This window comes from Motacilla alba, chromosome 2, assembly GCF_015832195.1.
Source record: "Motacilla alba alba isolate MOTALB_02 chromosome 2, Motacilla_alba_V1.0_pri, whole genome shotgun sequence".
NCBI classification, from domain to species: Eukaryota; Metazoa; Chordata; class Aves; order Passeriformes; family Motacillidae; genus Motacilla; species Motacilla alba.
The window spans coordinates 11,419,109-11,437,447 of record NC_052017.1 but is presented as its reverse complement, the minus strand read 5'-3'; the positions used below and the strand labels follow the sequence as shown (position 1 = coordinate 11,437,447).

General features: G+C 40.0%; 1 protein-coding gene across 4 annotated transcripts in view; it reads right to left on the bottom strand.

The window, feature by feature from the left end:
- Positions 1-17,507, bottom strand: part of LOC119696864 (phosphofructokinase, platelet) — a 42,678-nt gene extending 25,171 nt beyond the window's left edge. For 3 of the 4 annotated variants that reach the window (XM_038126712.1, XM_038126711.1, XM_038126713.1), the window contains exons 1-4: positions 17,127-17,507; positions 9,256-9,329; positions 2,425-2,502; positions 4-193 (exon numbers count right to left, since the gene is read on the bottom strand). In XM_038126712.1, coding sequence (XP_037982640.1) covers positions 4-193; positions 2,425-2,502; positions 9,256-9,329; positions 17,127-17,211 — 427 coding nt within the window. In that variant the 5' untranslated portion in view covers positions 17,212-17,507. The remainder of the gene's footprint in view (positions 1-3; positions 194-2,424; positions 2,503-9,255; positions 9,330-17,126) is intronic. The other variant, XM_038126710.1, reaches the window with a different exon arrangement.
- Between the last annotated feature and the right edge of the window lie 832 nt (positions 17,508-18,339).

Below are 18,339 nucleotides of genomic sequence, written 5' to 3'. Positions count from 1 at the left end.
CACCTTTCTGAGCCAGCTCTTCCAGCAGCCCGCTCCACTCCTCCCGGAAGAGGTTGGCGCCGGTCAAGCTGCCGTCGCCGCCGATCACGCAGAGGTTGGTGATCCCTCTCTGCACCAGGTTGAAGGCAGCCTGCAGGCGGCCCTCGCGCGTGCGGAAAGATTTGCAGCGCGCGCTGCCGATCACGGTGCCTCCCTAGGAGAGGGAAGAACAGCATTTTTAGTCAATGATCTGGTATATTGCTGTATATTTCTAAGATGGATTAGTGGTGAGTTTTGTAGCATAACCTCCATCTTTTAATTCTACAGTGAGGTAAGGTAATGATAAACAAATTATCAAACCTGTGGGAATTTGTGTTCAAGAACAGATACACACACACACAAGGGAAAAACAAAAAAACACTAAAAAAGACTGATAAAGAGCTACTCTGGAAGGAAAATGTCAAATTACATTGGATTAATTTTAGCAGTATTAAAATAAATAGGTTGCTACTTATATTTAAAAGTGATATATTAACTAGTTAAGTATTTACATTAATTTGCCTCAGTGTGGTATTCTTCGCTCTAATATCACAAGATACATAGACAATAAGAGAAAAAATGTATCCCTGAAATTCCAAATTAGTATCCATTGTCATTCCACAGAATTATGGAAATAACTGCCTTTAATTCCTTATAGATCAGATGAATGCTCCATTTTCTGTTTTATTGATTATCTGTTGCATTTATTAATATGAATTAAAAAGCTTCTTTTGGAAATGGTGTTTTTAAAAATAACTCAACTGCCCTGCCACTGAAAACTGCTGGGTTTCTTGCTGGACACACATCATTTACAGGTCTTCTGTGTTTACGTTATTCAGTCACTCAAGAAGTTTAATTTTTGCCTTATTTATTGTCACAGTAAAAAGTAGTATCAGTTAAGACTGAAAAAACTATTTTTTTTTCCTGCAAGCAAATCTGGAGATGATTACATCACTTTTGCATAAACATTCCCTTCACTTTAACTTGTAGTAAATCTGTCACATCCGTCTAGATTTGAACTTCAAATCTGCAGTGGCTGTACTGACACAATTCACCCTATCAATAGATGTTTCAGCTCTCAGGCCAGTTTGCCATCTGTGTTACACAGCTGCTAGTGGACAAAAAACAAAAAACAAAGTGGAACAGAATTCAGCTGTCCCCAGACGAAAAGGTAGATGTGTACACACAGAGATGCTAAAAAAAAATAATCAAAACTAAAAAATGTCTCTAAAACTAGGTATTTTCATACTTAAAAGAAAACAGCTGCAAGAGGAAAAGAAACTGTACTTGAAATAAAGTGATACTTGTTCTGAATAAATAGAAATATACAGTGGGCTGCAAAACCTTTCTTATCAAAACAACTAAACACATTCTGTAAGATACATGCTGAGTTTTATTGTTGGTCTGTTGAATTACCAGCAATAAATCTCAGAAAGATGGTTTTCTTTTACACTATACACCTATAGGAGCCTACTTCCTGCTCCTGCCTATGCTCTTGTGTGGCTTGGCCCAGAGAACTCAATTTTCCTGTCACCGTAAGATGCATCTGAATGATGCTCTTAGCCATACTGTTTAGTTTTAGGATTCAATGATCCTTATGGGTCCCCATCAATCATATTCCATGATTCTACTTACAGATTCTGCAAGATAGACATGGGGAAAAAAAAGAAGAAAAGAAAAACAATCACAGGGGACAAAATATCTCATAGTACCTCAGGGCATTGGTTTAAAAAAAAAATGGTCTCTGCTAATTGTTTTATATTCGTTAACTTTACAAAAAACTCCAAAGAAACCCATGCTTCACCTGGAGGTAGTTTTCAGAAAGCTTGGCAAGCAGTAAAGCCTCTTCGCCAAACATAGCACCTGCTCTGGAAGAGGCAACAACATTACCATGCTGAGCAAAAGCTGAGGAGATCCAAATGGCCACACTGCAGAATGTTGTAACAAAAATGTACCAAGTCACTGGCAGTATCTGAGCTCTGCAGAACTGCATTGTAATTACATCCGTTACTATAATTCCAAATCCACTTACTCAGAAAGACAACAGGGTTTTGTAAGAAATTAATTGCCTTACAAAACACAGCTGTTTCATGTTTTGGCCCTATAATGTCTTTTCTATTAAATATAGACTTGCCAATACGGCTTTAGGAGGCTAATGACATGTGATGTTGCAAATCTAGAACAAAGGTTTCCAAGATTATTTCTGGGCTCCAAATTCAAGACCACACCAAGATCTTTAGCAAGTGTCACTGCAGAAATCAGGCTCTGCTGGCAGTGGCACATGCTGGTCACTCAGTCATCACACAGTCCAAATACATAACTCCAGTGGGTGCCTGGACCTAGAATTTTGGCACTTCTGTTTGAATAAAGAGGTTTTGGGTCCCACTCTCACCCCTTAGCACTTACCACTTGCAGGATACTCGAAACACTTTCCCATGAAACTTCTACAATATTATCACCTCCATCAACCATTCCCTGGTAACCCTGTAAAAGGGAAAGTATTTTGTAAGTCTAATTTTAAAAACTACATCAAATTTCCACTACAGTAACACTCACTTTGTGCACTGTAATACAACTTTAATTAAAAACACTGAAAAAAATACTCAATTTGAATGAAACAATATTCAAAAGGTATCAGTGCTTCCTTAATGGGGGGAAAAAGCAAAACAAACCCTGTTCCTAAAGGATCTGTTCCAAAAACAACATCAAGATCAGGTAATACTTTACAGCGATTACACAGCTATAAAACTAGAATGGTAATGTGCTTGTTCTTTAAGAATAAATATTCAATTTTTTTTTTCAAAAATCTACAAAGAACTTTGAAATGCATTATAAAATATATTCCTTAAAAACATAACCTCAGCCTGGGGCCATGAACTTAGGAAATCTTTGTAACACATTGTACATTTTTCCTCCCAGTGCTGGTAATAAGCAAAACAAGATAAAGAGCAATAACCCTTTTTTTTTTTTTTTGGTGAAAGAACAAGAAATTAGAAGACACAACCTTTTTTCTTTTTTTTTTTTTTTGAGGCAGTCACACAATAAATAAAAGACATTTAATAGGAAAAAAATATAATTTTAGTGATGCATTTAAGAAATTTCTAATACCTTAACTTAAATGGTCTTCTGAAACCACAGCATGCTGTAATATGAGAAGAACTACACTTATTGGAAAGAAGGAAAACTACCCAGAAAGCAGCTAAAGGGTTTTGCCTGGCTTTGCTTTACTACCTCTCAAGAAAATACTAGCAGGATGGCAATTGTGAACATTGATTAAAAAAAAAATCAAAAATAAATAAAACAATAAACAGAAAAGAAAAGAAAAAGCAGTCAAGTCCAAGTTTGGAAAACCCTAAGTGACAGACACTGGAATTACCAATCAACTTTTTGACCTCTATTTAAATCCACAGGGAAAATCATAACATTTTAAAGAAAATAAACAAAAAACTACTAAAGAAAAATAACCATGGCAATGTTTATGTCTCCATTTTTAGATTATGCGTACATATTCCCCACACCAAGGAATGATTAGTTAACATTTTTTCTCTGTGCAGTTTTTTTCAATAAATCAGGAACTAGAAAAAGAGGGAGTTCAGAAAACAGCAAAACTGACATCATAAACTGGAAAAATTTAATTTGGCACAATTCAGAGTATATGCAGAATTTACTCAATAAGCAGTAACTTGGAAACATACAAAGCCTCAAGAGGCTTAGTATTCATATAATAGATATGATTTTTTATGCCAAACTTTGAGTCCTCACCAGCACAAGAAAATAAGAATGTAAAGATAATCTGGACACAGCAAAAGTACCAGTTACTCAATCAGGCATTTTATGATTCCAGTACAGATTCCAAGGGGAAAGCATGAAAGGTTCTGCTCAGTGAGACTTGACTGATTAATTTATGATCAAGTAATTAATAATGATCAAGTAATAGCAAAAAACATCCACATGGAAAACTACTTATGTCTCTAATTTCTGCCATCCAACAGACCTTTTCAATATCTTGTACACTCTTCAGATAACTTTGACATGTATCTAATGTATGCACACAGAACGGCGTGGGCTGAACAGGACCTTAAAAGATCATCAGCTTCCAGTTCCCTGGCCATCAGCTGGGACATCTCCCACTAGACCAGGCTGCTCAATGCCCCATCCAACCTGGCCTGGAGCACTGCCAGGGTTGGGGCATCCACATCTTCTCTGGGAAACCTGTTCAGTGACCCACCACTCTCACAGTAAAAAATTCCCTCCATATAGCTAACCTACATTTCCACTCTTTCAGTTTGCCCCCATTACTCCTTGTCCCATGAACTACAGTTCCTGGTGAACTATCTTCCCAGTTCCCTTGTGGGCCCCTATATACAAGACATACTATTTGTATGTTAATGTACACACACAATGATTTGAAGAGCTAAGCCATTATTTACACAATTTGTTCAAAATTAGAGCAAAGTGGAAAAGGAATAATGTTTAATCTACATATCAACTTAAAAAAAATTCTCCCTCATATAAAGTGCAAAGATCCTCAGAAAGAAACATTACAGTAGATACAACTAAGCTTGATGATGGCTAGTAAGTTACTAAGTTCATTCATCACCAGCTTTGCCTGTTTGCTCTTTTTTTAAACACAGAATTCGATGTTCCTTATATCATTCAGTAATGGAGTGAAAGCTTTTCCTCTAAGTATTTCTATTGACAACTACAATAACTCAAGAGATCCACTGGCAATAAATAGTGTAATGTTTCAGTTCTTAATTTAGTTTGTAACACTGACTACAGAAAGCTGCACTGAGAGCTGACAAAAATATGTACAGTACATGTGTGCTCAAGTACTTCACCTTCCATTTTGAGAGGAAAAACAAAAGTGCATCCAAAGTATTACATATAAAAAATATATACATAAATAAGACTGATGGACTAAAATTCCCAATTTTCAGATTGCCAAATCTAAAACACAGAAAAGAAGCAAAGAGAAAAAATAGTAGCTTAAGACATGAAACACCTCATAGCTAGGCTAAGGATGAGCTATGACCCATTCCTGCACCATGTTTCTTTGAAATAGAAGGAATTTGTGCATTTTGGTCAGGAGTTCTTATCTGTGCAGACAAGTGAGAACTGGGGATGTACTAACAATTTCTCCCACTACAAGGTAAGGGCAGGAAACCCTTGCAATCACAATCTGTTTGAACTGCTATATTAACTTTTCGTAATTCAGTTGTCTGCCAAGTATGTGCATGCTACCTCTGAATAAGATAGATAGAACTGTCACATTGTTTTCCATACCATTAAAAGATACAAGCTATAGCATTAGAACAGCTTTCTAAAAAAGCTATTGGGGAAAAAATGAATTAATAATTACAACTGAGTATAAATGATGATGATTTCCGTTTATTGTTTTCATTAGATAAACACTGATGAGAACTGGACAATGTATTTTTGAAAGTTTATCGCTGCTCCAATTGTATGGTTACCAAAAATCACTGGCAGATGTGACTACAGACCTTAATATGAGGGTGGGAATCTGTCAATTTATATTAAAAAAGTAAATTCTTACTTAGATCCTAAAAATACAGGAGCTTGGGTACTGAGATACTAAAACTGTGTGGCAAGAATGGAAAAAATGAACTGTCAAAAATACTGCACACAGTGTGTGAAGATCAGCTCCATTTTAAGTTTAATCCTTCATGTACCCAAAATCTAAATATTCAAAGAAGAAGAAGCAATCTCTGTGGGTCCAGTGCTCACAGGGTACATTCAGACACACTGCAACTCCAGGAGAGCATGGCAGGAGCAAACATGGCTTCCAGCCTGAACGCTGAAGACAAAAGTTTTTGAAAAAGAACAATCATCTTCTGATGTGTTATATGTGAGACATTTGGGGCTTTAACAGTTATGTGAATTTACTTACTGAGAATTCTTAGCCATTGCTCAACAACATAAAATAATATTGCCACTGAGTGCACAAACCCCACAGAAAAGACATGAAGTTTGCCTCAGAGAAATCCATGACTGCCGTACCATTGCACTCCCAATGCTAGCCTCTTGAGAAAAAGACTCTTAATCAAGATGCAGAATCTAAAAGCTCCATAGCTTAGTAGCAAGAGCACGCATCCAGTGGGAACTATGTGCTTCAATCCTGGAAAAAGGGCAGGTTATTTATATACATATTTAAGACCTCAAGTTTCCAAAATTGAGCAGCCATAAATGAGAGGCATCACTTTTTCTTCCCATTCTCAATTAAAAAGGAAAAATAAGACAAAACAAAAATTAACCTGACTTTTATAGTTTCTGATTAGTGAAAAAAAAAATTAAACTAGCTCCCTAGAACAGCCTGATACTCTACACATACTTGCAGCTCCTAGATTTCCATACCATGAGTGAAATTAATCCATGGGTATTCAAATTTTAATTCAGACTGGAGTAGATTTGAGGAATAATGAGATGATAGTCAAGAAGGATAACTCCAGGCTAAAATAAAATAGTATAAAATACAAAACTGTCAAGCTAGCAGAACTGTCTAGATTTGCAATTAAGAGCAAAAATTTGAAATGCGCTAACTTCAGTGAATTAAGAAACACAAGCATTTTTAAAATTTTATAGCTAAAAATGCCCAGGTTTTACATAAACTATAAAAAAGATATATAACAAATAATAGCTTTTATATAAATTATCTTCTAGTTTTCATTTTCACATGAGTTTACTCTTTTTTTCCTTTTGGGACTTGAAGTCCAAATAGGACACGAAGTCCAGTATGTAACTGTTTCTTTCTTTGGGTTTTCGTAAAACCAAATTTAAAAAGGCTAGAAAATTACTTCGATCTTATTCATTACCAATTTCAATTCATTTATCTTAGTAATCTCTCATCACAAGATGAAGAAAAATGGAGTTAGGAAAACTGAGTTACTTTTTTACTTAGAATATGGAACTAGTGCTGGCCACAGAAGACAGATGATTTTGCAGTGCAAAAAAAGTTCATTTGACAGACACAGCTGCAGGAGAAATAAAGCGTATGATGACTACAGCAAAGTAAGACTGAAAAGGCTGAGATCCTCAATTTTTGGATCCAAATAAAAATACTTTTTTTCTTCTTTTGGATATGGTCACTTCAGGTTTTTCCTTCATTAATTCAGAGCAGCTTCAATACAAATATCATTTTATCCAGACCTGTGATGTTAAAATGCTCAAAATGTAGCCTTAAGATACAGTATTCTTTTTGCTTAACACATTTAAGACACATTCAATAAGCTGTAACTCAGAGAGAACACCTTATTAAAAGCATTAAGTAACTCAAACTATACCCAAAAATACGTCTCCTCTTTATACATCGCGCAAAAGCTTAGAACAGGGAACATTAGTGACAAGTATCAGAAGAAGATTTTTACCTTCTATTACACTTGTCACCTTCATCTCTTTCCCATTTCAAAGGGGTAAAATTAAACAGCTGTTTCATTTCACTGCTTGCAACTCTGTTTCTCTGTACTTGTAGGCATTGTAAAGGAAAACTGACTTCATATTTCAATTATCACCAGTCAGAGAAGAACAAAGTTTAGTGTTTGGTATTTTACAAAACACAGAACTGAATGGACCAATCTAGAAGCAAGATCTTTTTCAGAGCCCATACTTCCAATGAAATGTGCATTTCCTCACAGACCCTGCTGTTACACTGAAGACAGAAGGCCAATATATATGGGAAACAGAAAATTCCCAACATTGAGTAATTTTTTTACAATCACTTTTCATTCAAAATTATCTGTGACTTCACACTGGCCAACTCTACCAAACACAGGAACATCCTAACTTTAACAGCACTATTTTGACAAGTCCAGTTAAGAAAAAACAAATATTCAAAGTTCTCTTGAAATTTATCACTCTTTGATACCAAATATGTTTAAAAGGTGAAAAAATATGGCAATTCTTTACTTAAGCTTAATTAAAAAATAAATTCAAATCCAAGTTCTGTCCTTAAAGATGCCCAAAACACCTTCCTTACTTCCAGAGAAGTATCTGACCCATTTTGGTGAGCCTGCAAAACAGCTGAACACAGAAGGAATTCCAGAGATTGGCCATGTAATTAGCACACACTAAGTATTCAGAGCAACTTGCTCCAGCACAGTAGTAGGAAAGAATTTTGGAGCACAGTCCCCTGCTTATTTGCATTTCAATATACTTTGCATCTCATTAGTAAATGAGCTATAGGAATAAGCAGACAGGGGAAAAAAAAGGATAAACAGCTACTTTGTAAAGATAAATTCTGTATCTACCATGAACAAAACAAAACCAAAAGCATTTTCTAAGCAGTTCTATGAATTCTAGTATTCTACATTTTTATATCAAAGTTAGATTTTACAGGGGACCTATAGGGGACCTAAGCCTTCTCTCATAGAAATGTTTTATTATGATTTGTAATAACCTCAAACTACTAATGAGCTGTACAGGAATTCCAGTGGGAACAGAATCAATATATTTATTGTATTGCTTAATCTACAAAAATTGTATAGAAACTGGAAGAGTCCTTTACAAGGAAGTCTAACTGCAAAAGTCTTCCAGGAAGACATACGTGGAGCATCACCTTGGCACTGACATTCAACTTGTCCCATCTTTTTTTCTTATTGCATAATTGTTACAGAAATTTACAATCTTTCTGCACATATAGTTACAAATTTTAACCACAAAATTCTGATGTCAGGACAGACCAATGAGGCTCAAGTTTTTGATGTGGCTTTTGTTTGTTGGTTGAGTTTCTTCAGTTGCAACCTACAATAAGCCAGGCAAGATGGCACCAGTGCCACAGTAATCTTGATCAAAACCAAGCAGTGCAATCTATGAAATGAGGGTGAGGATACATTCTTATACTCTAGGAAAATGGAGTCAAAGGATTAAGAATCAGTAGTTTAAACAGGTTTAGGAAAATATTTACCAAGTACAATAAGTGGGGCCAAACATCCAACAAGTGCACAGATATGTAGCTCACTGCAGGGTGACAACTGCTTAGAAGTCTTTGGTGGCACACAAAGAATTCCATATATTTAAGAAGGTACTTTTAAAGTAGTTTAAGAATATACCTTGTGAGATGTAAATTTCCATAAAAATAGAAAGTACTAAATAAAACACACAGTGAAAAGGCATGGCACCTACAACATTTTTTAATTTATACTATTTAGTCTCCATGGTATTTTTACACAAACTCAAGTTTAGTCAGAACACAAAATACAGAATGAATGAAACAAAACTAACCTCATAAATAAAATAGACTTTGGCATTTACATAGATTCCCATGCGTACTACTGCGCGCACAGCAGCATTCATACCTGGGAAGAAAAAGCAAAATCACATTGTTATAGTCATCCAGCACTTTCTGTATAGCACAAGTATTGTGTCTTGAAAATAAAGGGAACATTAATTCATTCCTAAAGAAATACAATGACCAGCATCCATTAAAACAGAAATTTGCTTAATGACAGTGCAAGCAGCCCATGAGTATGAAGGGTTCAGAACTATTCTTTGTTACAATAATTATGTGAATGCCAGTGTGTGTGTTAATCAGAGATTAAATTGCTGCTGACTGCAAAATAGCACTGTAGAAGTTACAGCTACTGAACAATGAAGTAAATTCATTTTGCAATATTGGTTAGTTTCCAGTCTGAAATGCAAAACATTCAGCAAGCTAAAATTTAGCTTCTTCGAATGAGAAATTATGTTTGAACAGTTTTTCTGGGATTTCCAAAGCAACACAGGTGTATATACAGCATTTTGTAGGGAGCAAAGCCAAAATTGACCTGGACAGATGCTCATGTAAAAAGACAAAAGTAGCCATAAATTTACATAAACAATGCTACATTGACTCATTTGACAGAAAAGTGTCTGAACACCACTTTGGTCCCAAAAATGCAAGCTCTGATTGGAATTCCCTGCTCACAAGACATCTGACAAACAATTATCCTGGAAAATCTTCCATTTAAGTCCCACGGTCAAACACTTAAACTCCTGAGCAACAGTGGAAGTTCCACTGGTCCCTCTACACAGGCCAAATGAATTTCTCCTATAATTGATTCCTTCAGATATTGCATTATCTTACCCATTATTCAGGAACTTTCCAGAACTAACCAACTAATTGCTTCCATACCACTAAAACAGACATAAGAGATCACACAAAGCATGAAGAGAGAAATAGTTAGGCTACACTGATAGTCTTGGCACATCAGTAAAAAACTGATGTAAGAAGGATGAAAACCCACAGTGCAAGTCACCAATTCTCCAAATCTGCTGCATTTAATATCAAAATAGCCAAGTAGCAGGTAAGCTCTGCTGCTCGACACAGGTGTTAAGTGTTCACCTCTCTGCAGATATAAAGAGCTTGTAACTAAAATGTATAAACAACACAGCAAGTCACAAAGATCTAATCCTACAGTATCTACATTTACTGCAAAAAATATTGAGCTGTAAAAGTCAACCTGTCTAAAGAATCAGGCTGAGTTTTTCTCAAAGATTCATTACTTATGAACACACCAGACAGTCCCTGAAGTTGCTCAACGTGAAACAAAAAAATTAAGTTCGCCAAAACCAAAAAGCTGATTTTGCTGTTTGTGCAGATGTCACACTTAAGACAAAAATCAGAAGTAACAGTGTTTTCACATAAGTTCTCTTTTAGGAAATTGTAGCAAGAATTCTTTCAGCCAGAGTTGGCCTTGTGGCATAGCTGGAAAAAGCTTTCAAATGCCAAGACAGCTAAAAGCACAGCTTTAGACAAAGAACTGGATGATGCCAAAGAAAAACAGAGAATCTCATCTGACAGCTTGTAATGAAAAGAAAGTTAGCATGATAAATCTCAGATCAAACAGAGCAAAGTTATCTCCTCAGTGAAACAGTTTTCATAACAAAATTAACACCCCTCCGAGACAAAGACCTTTAATTTTAACAAACTGACAGCTCATCACAGCACTGCCATTTTCCACAAACAGGAACACTCAGCACAAGGTATTCCTTTCACCAAAGCCCACAGCTTGCTTCTATTAAAGCACATTTTGTGTGGGAGGCTTTTTTGTTGTTGCTGCTTGGTACTGAGGTTTTTTGGCAGTTCTGTTTTGGTTTTTGGGGTTTTTTTGGAGGGAGATTGTTGTTGTTTAGTTTGTTTGTGGAAAGTTTCTATATAAATTCTTAATACAGGCATATACTTTCTTAGTGAATACCTTTCAGTTTCCATGTTTCTTGCATGAAAAATAGGTAAAATTCACAATTTGCCTGCTCTGTGAAAAGGAAAAAACACAGGGAAAAAAAAATATCTGTAATCCCACAGGTTACAGACAGACAGCATCTTCCCAGTACTACCACTGCAGTTTTATAAGTTTAGGTAACCTACATTTTGTTGTTATTTTGTGCTGTATATTTTATCTTTTTATAGAGAAAATGGACTTGGTCATCTACTGGCAAGATCCTGGCTTACATTACAGAAAGGCTGAAGACTAAAGGGTAGAATTTGATACCTACAAAATACAGTTAACATATTGCAGCTTTAGACTTGTACAATTTGGCTGTCTTTACTGCAGTAATTCAAAACAAAAAAAAAACCAAAAAAAAATCATGAAGCCTCTGTAGAACTGTCTAATAAAATTTCATTATTTGTGGAGTCTAACAAAAGTATTTGTGAATTACTGCAATAACCATGAAATGTTATTACTCATGCTTATTACTTTATAACAGATTTAAGCAGGTTAACTGTGGATTTAGTCCTGAATAATAAATGCAGTTTGATAAAGATACAGGATTAGAACAGTAGCTCCAAAAGAAAGCCACAAGTAAAACCAGTATATTTTTTTACTAATATAAGAATTATTTAAAATGTTTCTGAATTACTACTGGCTTTTGCATTAAAGCCTTGGAAAAAGGGAAATATTTATTTTTCTCTTTTGGACTCAGCAAGATTAAATGAAATGCAACTACTTTCAGGGCTTTACATAACATCTGAATTAACTTAAAAGTTGATAATTTATTGTCCTTGATCTTGTTTATTCAATTGTCCTTAAAAGGAACACTTGGTCTTCATAACAGGGTTACAAAATGTACGGCAGAAATCTTTAAATTATTTCAGAGGCTCTTTCTGCCTCCTAAAGAGTACTCCTCTCTATGCACCACTACAACAGAGGAGGTTCTACATGAGTTTGTGTTTAAGCCAAGTTTGCCTTGCTTTAGTCAGCTAGACATGCCTTTAAATAAATAACTGTAACATAAACCATTCAAAAGCAAAATCAAAACTATGCATCTTGGACAAGCATCAAGAAATACTTAAGTATCACCAATTTTAAAGATAAACATTGGCTTTAACACAGGCTTAATGACTTAGCACATATGTTTCAGTGCTACCCTGAACAAAGATTCAAACTTAAAAGACTATGTAGCAAAAATCACTAAGGAAAATGTCTAAACATTACCAAACAGGGAGACTTTATTCAAATACGTAAATGGTCATGTCAGTAAGAGCCTATAATCAAAAGAGAAGCAGTCAAATACAAGAACTGAACAAATCAATAGAAACACAACTTGAATTTGCTCCATTTACTTTTAATTATATTACCGATTTTATTGTGTATAATCACAGTAATTATTCTAGATACCTGAAGAAAACATTACACAATTTTCCTGAACACCAACTGCATTAGATCAGAACATTCTACTGCATAAATATGTACAATTGCAGAACATCTACATGGCAAACGTACCTCTCAAAAATTAAAATAAAGATCTTAAGAGATCAGTATCAAGCAGTGAATCCACTAATTACAGAAGCAGCTTCACAAAAATACTAAATGCATTGAAATAGTTACACTCATCCATTAATAACTACATTCCTTAATTTTACATATTAACAGTACTTGTAATATTGTATCTATAGACACACATATGTATTTCATATGCATGTCAATTTGCATGCACTATTTTTAGCTGAAAAAGGTGCCTTTTGGGAGGCTAGAATTCAAAAATTCCTTGTGACTATGTTCAAACTACATGTTAACAAATAAATTCTAATTTTGATTACATAAAAAGAGTGTAGGTTGTTTTCATTTATAAAATATTTATCTTACTGTATTAGTTGAGAAGCTTATGGTGGAAAAAGAAATTTTGCCACCTGGACAAGATCAATACATTTACACTACAATATTAAATACGTCCTCAGCCTGTAATGCTTCAAGAGCAGAAATATGTAAATCTTTGCTTCTACAGTCATGGTCAGTGGTATTCCAAAGCTCTGGAATTCAAAAGGCTTCTTCAGGGCTCTTTTTAAGCTGCTTTTCAACCCAGTATTTGCTGAAGGAGCTGAGCTTTTTCATTTGTTCAGTGCCAAGATTTCTTCTTCCAATCTATGTCACCAGGACAAGAGTCGTATATCTACAATCCTAAAGAAGCCTTGGAACTTTGGCTTGGCTTTAGTTTGGTTTTTAGGAAGCCTGGAATGCTTGTACGTAGAGATACGAAGCTCTTTATTTCAGCAGGATGGGCTATGATATTCCAGACCATTACATGCCTTACTTACGCTGTCCTCCTCAACACGGAATCCTGGCGATTTTTTGAAAAAACAAGATGGCCCTATTCAAAGACAGTGACCTTGAGTCAGTTGGCTGGGCAGCAGCTCCACAGCCACAAGCACATCCTTCCCCAGGAGTGCACAATCACCTTCTGTCAGCAGCTTCCCCACGACGCTTCCTGCCACAGAGCCGAACCTACCACTGTCCCGGAATAGGCTCTTAGGCGGCTGTGCGACCATCAGTGACCTACGGTGGTCAGAACTGCCTGTGGCAGCCACAGGCAACCCACAGAAAATCCAACTCACAGAAAATTCAACCAGTGTACTTCATGACCTGAAGCAGAATGGCCAGAGAATCCAACAAAGTGAGAAGCGTGACTTATTAAACTCCATTTATTAAACCACCTTCCTGAGCTGCAACAAGTACAATTTAGAAATACTCCAGAAACTGAATCAACTCATAAATATTGAGAATTGATTGTCAGAACTTCTTTTGCCTCTCAAGGTATTTGTGATTACAGTGGAAAGCACATTTTTAGTTCACAATTTAACAGCTGGTTAGCTGAAGTGATAGACTGTCATGTTTAGTACTTATGCATATTACAAGTGTACTAAATAGAGATCTTTTTTTCCTGTGAAACAGATCACTGATAAATTCTTAAACTCCACAAAGAAAAAAGTCCAGTATGACACATATACATTCTATAGTCTTTAAAATTCTGCAGGTAGAAAAACAAAAAAGAAACTTTCAAGGAAGTAGCACCAATGCAGGAAAGTAACTGAAAACTTAACATGCCCTATAAATACAAAGCCTTGTGTAATTTACATAACTCTACTTTTAAATTATTAGAAGTACAAATAACAGCAAAGGGATTAATTTCACCTTAAAATAATTTCACGTATATTTTATGCTCAGACTTACAGACCAATCTAAATACTGGCACCTATTAAGATTTTGAATTTAACAGGTGTTTTTTCTACTCAATTGTTTGTGAGTTTAGTTTGGATTACAGATACTTTGAAGACTTTTAGTGTCTGACAAATCAAAAACAAAACAAACAAAACAGAAGACTGGAACTTTATTCCTAATACTAGAACTTTTTTGCCTACTTCTGAGTCAGTAGCTTTGCCTCACCTACACTTTGCTTGAATAGATTATTTTCAAATAGCAGCAACAGCAGCATACTTCCTTCTTTGTGTACTTCAGGACTTCACTTCTCTCACACATTTACACTCTGTCCTCCAAAGGGCAAATGACCTTGAGAGGGCATGACTCATTCTGTCCCTTGTTCAACTCCTAACCTTCAAACTGACTTGAGGCTGCTTATTTTACACATCTCTGCTGCTACCAAGATAGTAAGGGGTTATGGTCACACACTGTGTTGTGTGATCAGGTGAAATGATCAAGTTCTAAAATGCTGGGAAGGTTATTTCCTTGTTCTTCAAAGTTAGAACAACAATGCTGCAAATGAAACAGCTTGGAAGGCATCCAGTTTACTTTTTTTGGTCTTTGTGACAACCCCACTCCTTAGACAGTAACTTTCACAGGCTGTTACTTTGGAACCCTCCATGCTTCTGTGGCAATCTGCCAGATGTAAAGTCTAGATATTACCCATGGGTTCTGCAAGTCCTTCAAATGCCTTAATTCACACAGTGGCCAGTGAAGATTAGTACTTTATAAAAGGAGATGCATCTGCTACTGCATTATATAATCTCCAGCCACGCGGAAGCAAGTTGCAGGGCTCAGTCTCTTGCTGAGCGTGCTACTGCTGCTTCAGGCAGTGCCCTGCCACACTTTTAAATTAAAATGGTGATTTGGCCACTAGACCATTAAGACAGGGATGCTCTGATTCTCAGTTCCTCCTAGAATCATTTAGCAGTAGAACGGATGTCACTGAGGGCAAACTGCATAAAACTTGAACAAGTGTAGCCACACCGAGGGGTAAGGGAAGCCATTTAAACGCATCAATTTGGTTTTTTTTCTCCAGAACTGCAACATTTTCCTCCTCGATGGCAACAAATCCCTTTCATCCCGATTAGAGTTTCAGATAATCCTAGGTAAACCCGGGGGCTCCCCGTTATTCCTGCGGGCAGGGGGAGGGAGGATGCTTCTCCCAGCCCAGATGACGCAAAGAGGCGGAATCTGCAGCGACTCGCAGCGGATCACGTACACACCGGCGGAGGGAGGGAGGGAGGGAGCGCGGAGACACTGGTCCATGCAAGCTACCACCGCATGGACGCGCCGGGAAACCCGGGTAAGGGGAGAGGGGAGGCTGCCCCGGCCACGGGCTCGTCCTGGCCGTAAAATCTGCGTGAGACTGGTCCCTAAAGCACCGAGCTCACGCAGAACGAAAGGAGAGGCTCCCACCCCCATTCTCTTCACAAACGCCAAAGAGTGCCGCTTCTTCTTGAAGCGAAAGTACTCTCGAGACAGTCCCGGCGAAGAAAAAAAAAAATGAAACAACCGTAAATTAAAAGAAGGTGCTAAAAGCAATTATCATTGATTGAACAACTCTCCTCGTATAAGCAGAGCAAGAGTCCTCTCGAACAGCACGGAGCATTGCGTGTCTGAAATCTTAATTAACTGAAACTTCAAACTATTACCATGGAATCACAGAATATGCCGAGTTGGAAAGGACCCGTTACGACATTTTGGTAGGAAAGAGGAGCCTAAAGTGTAGAAAAAATGGATTCTTGACTAGGCGTATTGTGATCAAGCCTCTTTTCTTTCCCATCCCTCTTAATGTCTGCAGGTCTTTTGTTCGCCCTGTCCTGTAGTAGCTACGACTTCCTCTACACTGAAGAGATTTAAGAAGGCGAGACACGTTTCTAACATACTCCTACGGGAGGAAAGTAAACCACCATCTGAGCGTTCTAAACCACGGCTAGGAACATAAACGTGTTGCTGGTGCCAAAACGAAGTGAAAAGCAGATGAGGCGAGGGCTGGCAGAGCCCCAGCAGCGCAGCCAAGCCTCCCACCCGCCGTGCAGGGCGGCACGACCTCCTCCTCCCCCGCTCGCACCAGCCATCCCTCCTCACCCCACCATCTCTCGAGGGAACGAGACATCTCGGTAGTAAAAGTTACTGCAGCGTTTCTACCCTCTCCCTTGCCCAGCCTGCGGCAGAGGAAACGTGGAGAGGAAGGGACAGGGGAAGAAGAGGTGAGAAGAGAAGAAGGGATGTTTGAATCTCAAGAGCCCAGGCCGTGCAAAAATTGTCTTTTAAATGCGCTTAGTAGGAAAGCCGGGTCGAAGGCCAGCACGGAAAGAGGAACCCGAGCACCACTGCAATCTTGTGTGAACCGCTCCCAGAGCCCTCTCTCCACTCCCTCCATGTGCCGCACCGTGGCTTGCCGACACCAGCCCTGAAGCAGCCCACGCTGTTTCCCCGGCCTCCCGCATGGGCGCCCTGCCAGCCGGGGAGGCCCTTCCTTTCTGCCCCTCACACCGCCCTCGAGGGGCTCCTCGCCCTCTCCTGCTGCTGCCCCGCTCCCCACCGTGCCCGCAGCTCCCCCGCGTTCTCCTTCCCCCCTCAGCTCCTTCCCCTCGTCCTCCCCGTGCTCCCGGAGTAAACGGCGTGAGCCGCTACCTTGGGCATCGCCGCCGCTGGTCAGCACCGCGATGGCCTTCCCGGCGCCCGAGAGGTTCTCGAAGAACTTGGGCTGGTGATCCATGGCGCTGCGGGAGCGGCACCGGCGGGCGAGGCGGAGCGCGGTCGCTGAGGGAGCCCCTGGCCGCCGGAGTCTGCCCCCGCTCCGCTGGACCGAGCGTTCGGCCTCTGCGGGAAAAGAGCCCGAGCAGCCCGGTGTGGGTGTGTGGTTCCCGACAGGTAAATCTCTGCAGAAGACCTGAGGCAAGGGGCAAGACTGTGTGCAAAAGCCCGGGAAAAAAAAAAAAAAACCCACAGCACGCAGAGCGGCAGCTCTTAAGCTCCTCTGCCCCGCCGCCCCCCGCTCTGCCCCGCCGCCGCGCCCTCCCCGCCTCTCCGCGCGCCGCTGACAGCGCGGCGCGGCCCCGCCCCCTCAGCCCTGCGGGAGCGGCGCTGACGGGCGGGCGGCGCGGCCAATCAGCGGCCGAGCTGGCGCGGTGGGCGGGGCGGGGGCGCTCGGAGGGCGCGGGCAGGTGGGAGGGGGCGGCGGCGCGGCCCCAGCGGGGCGGGAGTCCCGGCGCCGCCTCCCCGCCCTCTTTCCCCTTCCCCCTCTCCTTCCCGGCGCCCGAGGTGGGGGCGATGCGGGAACATGGCTGGCGCCTTGGCACGGCGGCAGCGCGGGGGAGGGAGTTGTGTTGGCTAGAGCCGGCTCATCCTCTCCGCAGTAGCGGCTGAGGAACGCCGCGTGTCTCCGTCGCGCCTGCGGCTCCCCTGGGCAGCCCCTTCAGCGGAGGCTCTCCGGCGGTTTCCCGTCGCCCTCACGGCTCTGCCGGGGGCTCGAGGCGGGAATCGGCCTCCTGCGAGCCGGTTCCTCGCAGCCCGATGCCTCCGGCGCGGCTCGGGCTCGCTGGCCCGCCCGGCTGCTGCTCGGAAGGCTCCGGCGGGGAGCGGGGAATGCGGTGCAGACGGACAGACGGCTCCTGCCCGCGTCGGGCAGGGTCCGTGTCACGGGGGCGGGCAGGGACGCCCTGAGGCCCCGAGCTCTGCTCTTTCTCTTCTGGCCTCTCACCCTCAGGTGTGTCGTCCCGTTGAGGCTTCTCAGCAGCGCAGTGGGCGTTCGGGCGCCGGTAGGAAAAGGAGGTTGTTCTGAGGGTATTGGCGGCTGAGAGACAGAATTCGAGTCTAAGAGAGCAGCAGAGGCAAAGCAGTTGGG